The sequence below is a fragment of the Nymphaea colorata genome, chromosome 2 (genome assembly GCF_008831285.2).
Source record: "Nymphaea colorata isolate Beijing-Zhang1983 chromosome 2, ASM883128v2, whole genome shotgun sequence".
Classification (NCBI taxonomy): Eukaryota; Viridiplantae; Streptophyta; class Magnoliopsida; order Nymphaeales; family Nymphaeaceae; genus Nymphaea; species Nymphaea colorata.
In genome coordinates, this window is record NC_045139.1 from 33,313,427 (window position 1) to 33,326,761 (window position 13,335).

At 39.5% G+C, this 13,335-nt stretch overlaps 1 protein-coding gene across 1 annotated transcript; it reads left to right on the plus strand.

Annotated features, from left to right (window-relative positions):
* Positions 1-8,026: 8,026 nt before the first annotated feature.
* Positions 8,027-11,615, plus strand: LOC116248403 (protein NUCLEAR FUSION DEFECTIVE 4-like). The gene is made up of 3 exons (XM_031621174.2): positions 8,027-8,507; positions 8,810-9,651; positions 10,508-11,615. The coding sequence occupies exons 1-3, from the start codon at positions 8,169-8,171 to the stop codon at positions 10,989-10,991; spliced, it is 1,665 nt and encodes a 554-aa protein (XP_031477034.1). The 5' UTR covers positions 8,027-8,168; the 3' UTR covers positions 10,992-11,615.
* Positions 11,616-13,335: the final 1,720 nt, after the last annotated feature.

Genomic DNA, 13,335 nt, shown 5'->3' on the forward strand with positions numbered 1-13,335 from the left:
ATATATTCTATTATTTATGCAAGATTTAAAAATATGTACATCGTGGGCGTCAGCTTTTTCATTCTTAACCAGATCCTGCCAAAAGGTTCAATCAAAATTGTTTCTTTCTAAAAGAGTTGTGGGCGCGGTGTGGTTATGTTTGAAGAAACAGTGGACATCATATAATAACCTAATTTGGCTCTTCCCACTTTCTCTTCCATAAAAACTCTGACTCTGACTATCCTGACTTCTTCGGCCCCATTCTCATTTGTCTTCAACTTGAAAGTGTGTATGTGTGCGTGCTTTCGAATCATTGTTATCAAAATCGGTTTCTAAATTGATGTAAGATGATTGGAGTGAGTGGGAGGGCGTGACAAGTGGTGCCGCTGTGACGGTGTTTTCGTGTTGGAGTGTGGAACCTGATCCATACTTAATAGGCAGGCTTGCTTAATTTCTTGCAAGGGCATATATATGATTTTATGCTTTGTGGGTTTGCTCTAATCCCCAAGTTTATGATTTTATGTTTCTTTGTGTTCTTAGATTTGTTTGTGATGGTGGAAAAAAAAACCTGTTTTATATGGCGGTCGTGGACGTAGAAGAACTTTGTCTTTGAACCATGTAAAATCTTTGTGTCATTTTTCTTCTTCGTATTTTTTGGGTTTTTCTTTTGATGTCATGAGAGGGAGAAAGAAGGCATCCTTCATTATAGATCTAGGCCAAACTATTTGAATGGAACCAACAGCTAACCAATTTATTTTGTAGCTATATGTTCATGGCAGTGGCGGAGCCAAAAATTCTCGGCTGAAAGGGCATTAATGTAAACAATTTTAGATTCTTTGGAACACTAACATATAAAAACATGCAAATTGTTGTGGTAACAATATATAAAACTCAGGAACTCTATGGATGCTTACACCAGCTCACATGTGGCTCCCCGGAGACCGGTTTTTACGATTTGGACACCAGAATTTCAATTAGGACGGAAAACCCATAAAGTGAAATGAATGTGAAAAAAAACGAATTTTTAGGGTATCAACTTCATATATTAGAAAAAAAGAGAATGGACCAATATGTAAGTTGAAGTATAGCATAAGCATTACTCTGAAGCATCTAAAGTAGGCCTAATCCTTGAGGAGATGAGGGAAGGGTGGAGGCTTTGACCTTTTTGTTGGGCAGTAAGATGAAATTTTCCTGTTTACCTTACAAAAATAGTAAGAAAACATAAACATTTGAACGTTTTAGGTTGAGAAATCTTCAGAAAATTAGGAAATTTGAAAATATTAATGACAAGCTAGACAGAAGTTTTACTTTTTTTCCTTCAATTTTACAATACATGTGAACTTTGTTGCCAAAACAAAAAATAATGACTCCTACATCATTGGAATACAAAGAATTTTTTTTCCTTGCTTTTTAATTTATTGCTACCATTAAGGCTTTTTGTGATTGCAAATGTTTAATTGCAGGTAAGAAAAGTGGGAAGTGGAATAAGGGAGAATCTCGATTGGTAGGTGGTTGATTTGAAGAGTGTCAAGTTGAAGTTGAGTACATTAGGTTTAACTCTCAACCATTGTCACATATATCAAAAGATTTTAATATCTTTCAATGTTACGAGAAAAACATATAAAACAAGAAAAATGGGAAAATCTCTCGCTATTTTGAAAGCCAGGTTTAAACAAAAATTTCGCGCTTCTTTCACTATCATTTTGTCAAGATTTCCTCAAGGAAAGCAACTTTGATGGAAAATACTATAGAAAAGCCTTGCCTATATTTTTTACCTGTGGCAACTCTGCTTGCTTGAGATCCCCACTTGAGAAATCCACTTTCACCTACTCAAACATGGCATATGGTTTCTGCATCTATCTGGTCCCCTTCCTCGATTTTCTATTTTTCATTTAAATTTTATCAATAAGTATTTCAAGATTTTTGATTAACAAAAGTGAAAAAAAATTACATTATTTTATTTTGTGAAAGAGATTTTTTTTCCCTATTTTGTGAAGGAATGATCAATGAAGCTCACATATTCTATTGTTTAAGCAATTATTGCATCTCATTCACATTGTGGGCGTGTGGGTCTTCCATCTTTTAAGCAAGTCAAAACAAATGCATGCCAAAAGGCATTCATTGATTAAAGTGTTGTGGGCCATACACTCGGATGAGCGAGAGGCTAGTTCTACCGCCCAAGAGAAAGCCGAAGACTCCTCACCCCTTCTCCTCATCCCTTTAGGGTCCAAGGCTACTTTGGTGCCTTGAGGTAGGCGCTCCACTATGTATTATTTGCATATCACTCCCTCTTTTTACAGCACATAGGGTTCATGCCATGGCCAGTGGTAGAGCCACATGATGTGGGCAACTGCCCACATCAGTCTCTTAAAATTTCTTTACTTTTAAATAGGCATCTTTAAACATTTATTCTTGTATATATAAAAGTGTCATACCAGATATAAGTATTTTTAAACGAGTGCCTCTCCAATCAATTTTTTTTGCTCTGCCACTAAACATGAGATTAAAACGAAAACTGGCGGCCTACCAGCCAGCCCATATCTCGACCTTTGCACCAACCCACTTAGGGATTTGTGAGCGGGATTGTTGGGTGGACGTCATATTAACATCTACTTTTGGCTTTTCTCTCTTTCCCTTTCCATGTTGTCTACTTCAAAACTATGAGTCACCGTCATCCTTTGTCTCATGTTCATGGGTGGTGATGTCTTTTTAGCAAGCCAAGTAAAGTAGGTAGGGCTTGAGGAACCGTAGAAAAGGCATAAGTTAGGTTGATTCCGATGCAAACATGGGAGAGATAAGTTAGGTTGATTCCGATGCAAACATGGGAGACAGGGCTGCCTAGCCCGTTGATTGAGAATATATAAAAAAAGAGAGTGTACAAAGGAGAAAAGACAAAAAAAAAAAACCAAATACTAATGAGTCCTAACTTAGGGGCCGTTTGACAAAGCAATAATATGTTATTGTTTCGTGTATTTGCACCAACTTGGGCAGATGCATGAAATAGTAAGATACTATTACTGTTGCCAAGCAACTTCATATTGTCAAATGCCAGTTATTTTTCTAATGCATATTCATAAGACATCTTTAAATTGCATGCATTTTGAAAGAAAAATGCATGCAATTTAAAGATGTCTTATGAATATGCATTAGAAAAAAGCAATAATATGTTATTGTTTCGTGTATTTGCACCAACTTGGGCAGATGCATGAAATAGTAAGATACTATTACTGTTGCCAAGCAACTTTATATTGTCAAATGCCAGTTATTTTTCTAATGCATATTCATAAGTCATCTTTAAATTGCATGCATTTTGAAAGAAAAATGTTTGGCCTTAACAATAGAGTTCAAGACATGTTTGGGTGACCATTGAAATTTGGTTTTGTGAAAAACTCAAGCTCAATAACTTGCCCCCCTCAAAATTATTCACAAATAACATCGTTCTTGTCTTATCATCTAAAGAACTTAAGCCAGTTTTTAAAATCTCATTAAAAAACACGTGGTCACGACTAGATGCCATCTAAATATAACCTTGTAAAAAAAAGAAAATTGGGAAAGCCCTTGCGCTTAATTAAAAAAATGCAACAATAAGGAAAAAGATTAGATAAAAATTGAGTTGCATTCGATATAGCAGTGAGTTTTGAGCCATGCAGATTATATTTTGAAGATGCAAAAACTTGAAATGTTTGTTCTGTCCGGTACCAATCCGATCCCATTGTCAAGTTAGTCAATACATTTCTTGTCTCCATTTGACGTTAAGGGAGAAGGGAAAAAGAACAAGGAGACTTCAACCTTCTCCCTGTCCAAGTTGATGGAACCTTTCTAATCAACGATTAGAAGGTGTCTCATCTGGGCCCATGTTGATCTCCAAATTTTGGATTGTATGAGAAGAATGCTTCATCTTATCTACCGCCCCCGACTTTGAGCCGAAGTCTTCACCCTTTCCACCATTATCCTAACATATCAGGCATGCTTTCGGTGTCTCAAGATAATAACATCATATGTTTCAACTTAATAAACTATTCTTTGGATGTATACCTATATATTTGGTCACTCATAAACTATTCTTTCTTTTGTAGAACAGAGAATGAACTCCATGAGACCTTGAGACCTCAAAATAGTGACTACTGCTTACCGGCTTCAACTTATCCATTGCAGCAACTCCCTTACGATGTATTGACGACGGCATTTCAGTACTGAGGCCTTCATCAATTTAAATGTTCTTAAAATTTGAAAATTTTAGAGTAGGGGAGCATAGGCTGATTCATAATGATATCTATTGGTTTTTATAACATTAATTGCATGCAGTTATAAGATACAGTGAACGGCCTAGAAACATTGTATGCTTCGATGAGATTTTTTTAATTAATTATGCAACTTACAAGTTTTAAAATGATCAATTTTGCATGAAATACCAATTATTTAAAATATGATGAATTAAGTGTGTGAATCAAATTCTCTAATAATTTTTAAGGTTAACCATCACAGTATCCTCGCCTCAGAAAACCCAATTTATACATCGAATTTTCGCTTGATATATGGCGTCAAACCACGTACAAATTAAATGAAAGTAGTGGATAAGCAGCTAAATGAATATCTATACAAGGTTAGGCCGTCAGCAGCTAAATGGATATGTATATGACTATGAGTAACTCAAGGTTAGGCCGTTCGGCCTTCTTGGTGAGCAAGCATTGGCCGCGCTCGTCCCGCATGGAAGTCTCATTAGCATTAGCTTGGAGATTAGTAACGCGCTCATAATGCACCACCACCCCAACCAGCTTTGTTATGCTAAAACAAAAAAAGTTTAAAATGTTCGGGTGAGCAGGAAGTAGGACTCCACAGGAGCCAGGTCGAACCCGAGCTTGATCAGCTCAAACTCATCTCAGCTCAAAACACTCGAGCTTGAGCTCGGCTCTAACTCGAGTCAAGCTCCTTATGACAAGCTCGAGCTCGACTCGACTACACAAAATCGAACTCGACTCGTTTCACCCATTTAACTCGTTTAGGCATTAATTTGTTTAGCGTTAACTCGTGTAAGCATTAACTCGTTTAACTTGGGTAAACATTATCTCATGTAGCTCGTTTAGTAACTTGTGAAAAGTTGTTTTTACCCTAAAAGTTAAAGTCAGTGATTTGGTGAGTCTGCTTTGACAATATTATATATAATACCGGTTTGCGAGACAAGTCGACTATAAACGAGTCGAGTTCCTGAAACTCAAACTTGACCTGTTTATCGTTTTGAGTATCTTTGTAAGCTCGAACTTGACTCGTTTATAAACAAGTCGAGTACGAGCCGAGTCTTCTCGAGCGAGTTCGAGTCAAGTCCGAGTTGACTTGGTCAGTTGTGCAGCCCTTACGGCTAAATGATAAAAAGAGGCAGCAAATAGGTGAAGAAAGTGGTTGTCTGAATTCTGTTTGTTCTTTGGTCTAAGTGCACAAATCTTGTCGGATTATACTTGAAGCAATGGCTTTCTATAGGTTTCAACCGGCGGAAATCTTCAACCTTTTTGGTCGCAATCTCATCAATTCATATGTCATGTTCTTGAATTCATCAATGTGCACGCGACCTAACAAGCAGGAAATACTCTATTAGTAAGTTTTTCTTTTGATTGTTGTGCTTAAGGACCAAGCGAACCAATTTTTTAGTCAATTCCACATAAATGATGAAAGATTATACAAAATCTTCAACATTGAGATTATATTTTCTGAGAGACGAATGTTATAATCTGTCCTATTTAAGGCGCATATGTTTGCACATGTAAGACTATATTCGAGTATTGAACTTGGCTCTGACACCAACTATATCAACCCAGCCCACTCTCAAGCTTGTCACCTTTTTTTGGTCATTGTAGAAGAAAAGAAGCAAGTTCATAAGTTGACCTGTTAATAAATAAAATAAATATATTCATAATCATGCACATCAAATGCAAGCTTAATTATATTTCCCAATCTACATCAACAACGTGGACATGATCTAACAATGCTAAAAAACAGCCCATATTGATAGACGATATCACAAAAAAATCTAAACATGCATACCCACATGGGTCTGTCCCGGTACCATTGTCCTTCCTCATGAAAAAGTATGTCCTCTTCACATTGAACCATTGTCCTCCTCATGAAAAAGTATGTCCGCTTCACATTGACAAGTTGGGTGTGAAAACAGTGATGCCGTTTAACAGTGAGACAAACTCCATGGAGGTACCCTCCGTCCATTTCGGATGAATCTGGCAGAAAAGAAAAAAAGTTTAATTTTGGTTCCTAACCAAAATTTTAACATAGCAATATAGAGTAATTTTTATGTATTAAATAACACAATTTCTAAGGTCAACAATTAATACATATGGTTCTATGAAATTAAAGTGAAAAAACAATGACAAAATAATGTGAAAGATTAGCGCTTTTCACTTAATATTTTGGATCAAGCTGGATTTGACCCAAACTTGATCTACAAAATTGTTCATGTAATTTGCAATACTTGTGAACAAGAAAATTGTTCATGTAGTACATCCTCAATTTGTTCCAATAGGTGTTGTTATTCTTTTAAAATGCAAACAGTGACATGCGTGACGCTCAAGTTAAAGCGCGTATCGTATGGCCACTAAGATCTCGAAGCAATTTTTATATCTTAAGGACACCCTTGGTGGACTGCCAACATAATTATAATATATATATTTTTTTATCAAGAACGAAAACCATTGTCACAAAAAACGGGGATGGGTATTAAATGGCGAGGAAAAAAACGGATATAATACGGCAAAGTTTTATATATCGGGAATAAAACCGAAAAAGTTCGGTAATTTTTTTTTAAATTAAACATTTAATACATTTTAAAAATTATAAAAAATAATAATTAATAAAAATTGGCAAAAAACGAGAAAATAAAGACAAAAAACGGAAAAATAATGTATAATACGGGTATTATATGGGTATTGAACGGGTATTATACGCTCCGCGTTTTTTGTTTTTTGACGTTTTCTAAAAAAAATAATATTTTCTTTGGTCGGTTGAGACCCCGTTGTTAAGACTATCGCAGATTCTATGTACATCACACTTTTAACTTGATTTTACAAAACTTAAACTCACACGTAGTCTTTGTAGTTTTAGGAACTTAAAAAAATCCTCCTCCGTTCAATGGTTCAATGAATTTATCTGAAGTCGAAAAAATCTCTACGTAATTCTAAAGTTCAATGCGGAATCAAATGATTCGAGCGGAAATCCTCTGAAAGAAAAGCCTCCGAGACATCTGGGAGACACAGAGTCCGAGGGAGAAGAAACTGTTCATGCTTTGGTGACTCAGACGATTGGTACTTCGGCCAAGACTTTCCGTCACCGGAAAATTTCACCTCAGGTGGTCTGACCCCATGAAAACGACCACTCCTAAGCGGGAGCGTCCGACAGCGAGACAGTAAATTAAATGGAAAAGAGAGAGAGAGTCGGCGTGAGAGTGAAGCTCTCGACATTCGAGGCAGCTGAAAGGGAAAACAAGCAGTACCGCAGAAGGAAAGCCAGCAGGCAATTGCTTTTAAGAGAAAAAGACCAAAAGGGTTTTATCAACTTCCGTAGCTTTTAATGGTGGAGATTCTTTTTTTCGGGGTTTAAAAATTTTAACCGTAATCCTCAAAAGGAGTCTCACTTTCTTGCTCTTCAATAGAAACTCATTTCGTTTTTACAGGTTTACTTGTGAGCGGTAACTGTCAAAGAACGTGGGGTTGGCAAAGAAGTCCAAGTTGGTAGGTGGCCATTCTTTGTTTGTTTTGCATAAAAATTAATTTTTTTTACCGCTACCAATATACAAGTTGTAAGTAACGCCACTCTAAAACTTAGTTTTAACTTTTAACATAACTGAGTTAGAGAAAAAGGACAGTGTCATATGAACGCATCTTTATCATTTTATGTTTAAAAAATTTATCGAAATCTTGTGAAAATAAAAAATTTATAAGTTTTTTAACTCTTTATCCTTTTATATTGAAGTCTTACAAAGGACAAAAGTAAAAAGGCATGGTAAGAAACACTAAAACCAACAAAAGGTGAAAACCGGAAAACTTTATCCGCCGGAAGAGACGGCCCTCTGGCTCCCAAGGTGCCGAAGGGCCGCTCCGTAATTTGGAGGTCCCTCTGACTTCTTCCCCGCACGTCATAAACGCCCGAGTTACCCGGCGGAGGGAAGGGCGAGCGGTGGCGGGAGAACGATGGGCGTCGTTCTGAGACCGAGCTCGGCGACTCTCTCGGCGTGGAAATGGCTGGGGCTGGTGACGGCCGTCTGGGTTCAGGCCGTCTCCGGCAACAACTACACCTTCTCCAACTACTCCGGTGCCATCAAGTCGCTGCTCAACCTGAACCAGGTGGAGCTCAACAACCTCTCCGTCGCCAAGGACATCGGCAAAGCCTTCGGCCTGCTCGCTGGCTTCGCTTCCGACTACCTGCCCACGTGGGCCATTCTCCTCATCGGCTCTCTTGAGGGCTTCGCCGGCTACGGCGCCCAGTGGCTCGTCGTCAGCCGCCGGATCTCCCCTCTCCCTTACTGGCAGGTTCCGCCCCTCTCCGCCGCCGTTCTTGCTTTCTTGATATATGTATCCCCTTTAGAACTCCATTTTGCGCGTATATCTGCTCTGATATAAAATATCGACACTATTTGATATGTTATTTATGGAGCCCCTTTCCCATAACGTATCGTTTCTTCGTTGTAATCTTGGTGCTTAGTTCTTCATACCACATTTGGAGTTGGGTTTTTTCCCCTTGTTGTTTGGTGCATATTTTAACCTGTTGAATTGAAGATTAGATATGAAACTTTCTTGGTGTTGTGTTGGGTGCGCGATGGTGGGTCTTGCAGATGTGTGTGGTGCTGTGCATGGGCGGAAACAGCACGACCTGGATGAACACGGCGGTGCTGGTGACGTGCATCCGCAACTTCCGGCAGAGTCGCGGGCCGGTTTCCGGGCTGCTGAAGGGATACGTAGGTCTCAGTACCGCCATCTTCACGGACCTGGCCTCCGCCCTCTTCGACAGCAACCCCTCTTACTTCCTGCTCATGCTCACGGTCCTTCCTGGCCTCGTCTGCGTCACCGCCATGGTCTTCCTCCGGGAGCTTCCCGCGGAGGACGCTGCAAGAGACCCACCCGAGAAAGAGTTGCGATGCTTCTCCGTCCTCAACTTCCTGGCGGTTGTTATCGCCCTGTACCTGCTGGTCAACGATCTCACAGGCGCCCACGGCGTGCTGTTCTCCAGGGTTTTCTCCGCCGGACTGGTGGTGCTCCTGGCGACTCCGCTCGTCATTCCGGCGTACATGGTAGTCGGGCCTGGAGGGAGGAAGGGAGCAACGGCGGCCGATGGAAATGACGTCGAGTCGGTGAGGCAACCATTGGTGGCGGCAGAGCAGGAAAGGAAGGTGGAAGAAGAAGAAGGGGAGGGAGAGAAGCAGGTGGAGCACGTTCGGGGAACGGTTGTTATCGGGGAGGAACACACGATCGGGGAGGCAGTTCGCACGTGGGAGTTCTGGATCCTGTTCGGGTCGTTCTTGTGCGGTGTGGGAACTGGTCTGGCGGTGATGAACAACTTGGGGCAGATCGGGACTGCTCTCGGGTACGCGGACGTATCCATGTTCGTCTCTCTCACCAGCATCTTCGGTTTCTTTGGCCGGATTTTGTCGGGTTCGCTGTCGGAGCACTTTATCCGGTTAGTTCCTTGCCTAATGCGCTCCCCTTTTCGACTTACAGTTTCCGGTGACTGTTCCATGCATTTTAAACCGTTCAGATTCGTTCACTCCGGCCAGGTCGGCCGGTTAGTACGAACTCATGGAGTTCATGTTAGCATCTAATTTCGATCCTTTACTGACAAACATCAACATCAGAAAAATGCCATGAGAATTGGCTTATGGCGGGAATTTGCTTATTTCCTAGTAAGCTGGTCTCAACTTGGTTCAACAATAAGCGTAGAGGGTGTTTGATGAGGCAGGAACTGTGATTCTATAATTAAAATTCTCATTTTTGATGAAATGAGAATTGTGTTATCAAACAAAAAGTTGTGATTCTAGAATTGTAAGCTCATTCTGGAATCAAAATTCAGGAATCATGTAGATTAATGATTTCAGAATTTTAGAATTTTTTCATGTCTCTTTAAGGCAGATGTTATGATGGTTGTTATTCAGCAATTTTAGAATATTGATTCCTGTTTTATCAAACACATGTTTTTTCTATTCTAAAATCAAAATTTCAGACTATCAAACACGAAAGGAAAACTAAAACTGAAATTTTCATTCCAATTTCAGTTTGAAGTGAAATTTTGTTTCTAGAATTTTAGTTCTAGAATCAGAATTCAGTTCCATCAAACAACCCCCTAATGAGTTCAGCAGGAATTGGGTCTATAGCAGCGAGCCAAGCGTGAGTAAGTTGTTTTTGTCAGCTTGTCGTAGGCTCATTAGTGAAATAGAGTTTCTAACTTGATTTATTTTGATGGTGGTACGTGAAAGAAGAATATGTTGATTGACCAACTTCATGAATCTGAATTCTTGTTGTTTTGAATGAATTGGCAGGAAATCGGCAACACCAAGACCAATGTGGAATGCTGCTTCCCAGATTGTAATGGCTGCAGGGTACATAATCATGGCCATGGCGTTGCCTGGATCCCTCTATATTGGATCGATCGTGGTGGGAATGTGCTATGGTGTTAGGATTGCCGTCTCAGTTCCTACGGCTTCTGAGCTCTTTGGCCTCAGATATTATGGTCTCATCTACAACATTCTGATATTGAACCTCCCTCTTGGTTCCTTCTTGTTCTCCGGCCTTCTAGCCGGAATTCTGTATGATAGGGAGGCAACCTCAGGGGCTGGAGGCTTCAACACCTGTGTCGGAGCGCATTGCTACCGGCTTGTGTTCTTGATCATGGCTGTTGCCTGCGTCATTGGCTTTGGATTAGATCTTTTGCTCTCTTTCAGGATGAAGGATGTTTACCTAAAGATTCAAGCAACCAAGAAAGCCAGGGCAGAAAAGGAGAGTGCTTTCTCTGCTAGAAACTGAGCAGTCACCTCTCCTGGTTATGATCCTTTATATCATGGTCTGCATCATGCTGTTATACCCTTTTCCCTGTTACTTTCCCCCCTTGAGAATGTCACTATCAGATCATTGTCTGCTTTATGGTTCATTCTTACCAAGAAAGTGCGGTTCTTCCAAATAATGGGCAGCTGAGAAAGGAGCCTCATCCCTCCTAAGAGTGATGATCAGAATGCCAGAAGGTACTGTTTGTTGTTGTTGTTCGGATTGCTATATGCTCTGCTTGAGGTGTCGAACAGCAGAATGTTGAGATTTGTAGCCTAAATTCATAAAAAGCCATGATAGTTCTCGAGCTTCTGGAACTGACCACCTCGAAGATCTCATTGAAGGATGAAGGCCAATACATACGGCCAGTGGTCAGATAAGAAGCCCAGATGTACTTGGATCATAAGTAAGGTAAGGAGGATTCAGCTCATGTATCATTTCTTGCGTGGCATGCCTATGGCTACCATTTGGTAATGGGTTGTTTCTTACATTGAGTGCTTGCTTGATCACAAAATAATGTGTCGTAGTCCAATAAAAGGAGATGTACAACCATTGCATCAAGCAGACCTTGCATATATCAATTGATTAAGTAGCCCCTTTCTCCCATCATCTTCCACCAGAACGACAACTTTAGCAGCTCGTTTGTCTTATTTCTGGATGTCGACATATTTGATCTTATTTATGCAATAAGATGCTGACATTTTTTTGATGAATCGAGTGGCGAGAGCGAGAGACCTGTGTTCTGTCCCTTTTCTGAATGATTAAACCATGAAGTGAATCATAATTGATAAGATTCCGGGCAAGCTGAAAACTATCAAACATGAAAATGCTGTTTGAGTGAGCGGGAGGGAATTCCTACAGCCTGAGTCTCCCCGGTTTCTCCGGACTCCTGGGTCCAAGTTAAGTGGGGAACTGGAATTAGGTAGTTTTATGGTATACCCTTTTTTTACTCGAATGTCGTCTATGTCACTGTGCAGTCTTATGAGAATCACATCATGAACATGCTACTCAAGCTGACGAGCTATGCTATTCGGATATTATTTCGGATATTATGAATTCCAAATTTCTGTTGCAGGAAGCCTGGAACGCGTTCCATTAAATGAACAGGTTAAATATTGTGATAGAATGGAATTTGGACAGAGCAAGCGTTCGCCAAGCTAGATTTACTTAGCTATTTGATGCAAGCTAATGATAGGGTAGACCTGTAATGGGAATTTGGCTATGTGGGATAATCAGTATACGATATGGTATCCTATTGTAATTGAATTGATGCATGTTCTGGTTTGGATCCTCAGCTATCATACGAGAGTTTAATTGTGTGAATCCTTATTTTCATATATTTCTGGATTGAATAGTTGATCAATAACATCCTACTTTTTGGGGTTTTTAAACTGGACTCATGTCCATGGCTACCAACAGAATCAAAGCCTGATCATACGTGCAGTTATGAGTCCAATTTGGCATGACTTTTTTTTTTTACCATATATTCATAAAGCAGTGGAAACAGGATCTGGTTCCTTCAAACAAAAGGCAGTGCAACTTCAAGAATTTGATTCTAGGAATTCAATTCCTTGTTTTAATTCCAAGAGTTCTGGTCCAAAGTTGCCCAAGAAAGAGAGTGAAGCCTAAGTTCGACACATCATGTACACGTTTTTGGACACGGGTTCAAATTAAGGGGACGTTTGGATGACACCATCTTTCTTTTAATCAAGTTTTTGTGAAAAATAGATTTTATGAAAAACAAGTTTCTTAATGAGTTTTTTTTTTTTTTTATGTGTGACACATGTAAAACCTGATTTTTGAATAAACTAAAAGGGACCATGTTTTTCACTCATTTTTACAAAACCCGGTTTTGTCAAAATTGTGTTTGACACTCCAAAAACCTGATTTTGCAGTGTGTAAACAAAACACTCCGTAAAGTTTTTCTGGGTGCACATTTCTGTTAATTCAATTACCACACTAGAAGCCATCAAACACTGCAAAATCTTTCAAGTTTTACCTGTTTATATCATGTGGTGCATGCCTTTTTCAGAATTCCAGTCGAAGCTTTGAGCTTCTAACATTTTCCCCTTTTTTTCATACAAACTTCAGCAGAACACTCCATCAGAATGTCATGTATTCATCGTTTGATGATCAGACTTTTACTAGCCCTCCAGTCAAGCTATGTATCTAAGGAAAAACTTGAGATTAAAAAAAAACTTCATCCTTGGAACAACATTGATTATTTCTATTCAAGAAATGTTCCATGCCATCAAACGCATCCTTGCTAAAGTGCATAAAATTGCACTAACATAACTGGCTGAGTAACAATTACTCAAAGAAAAGG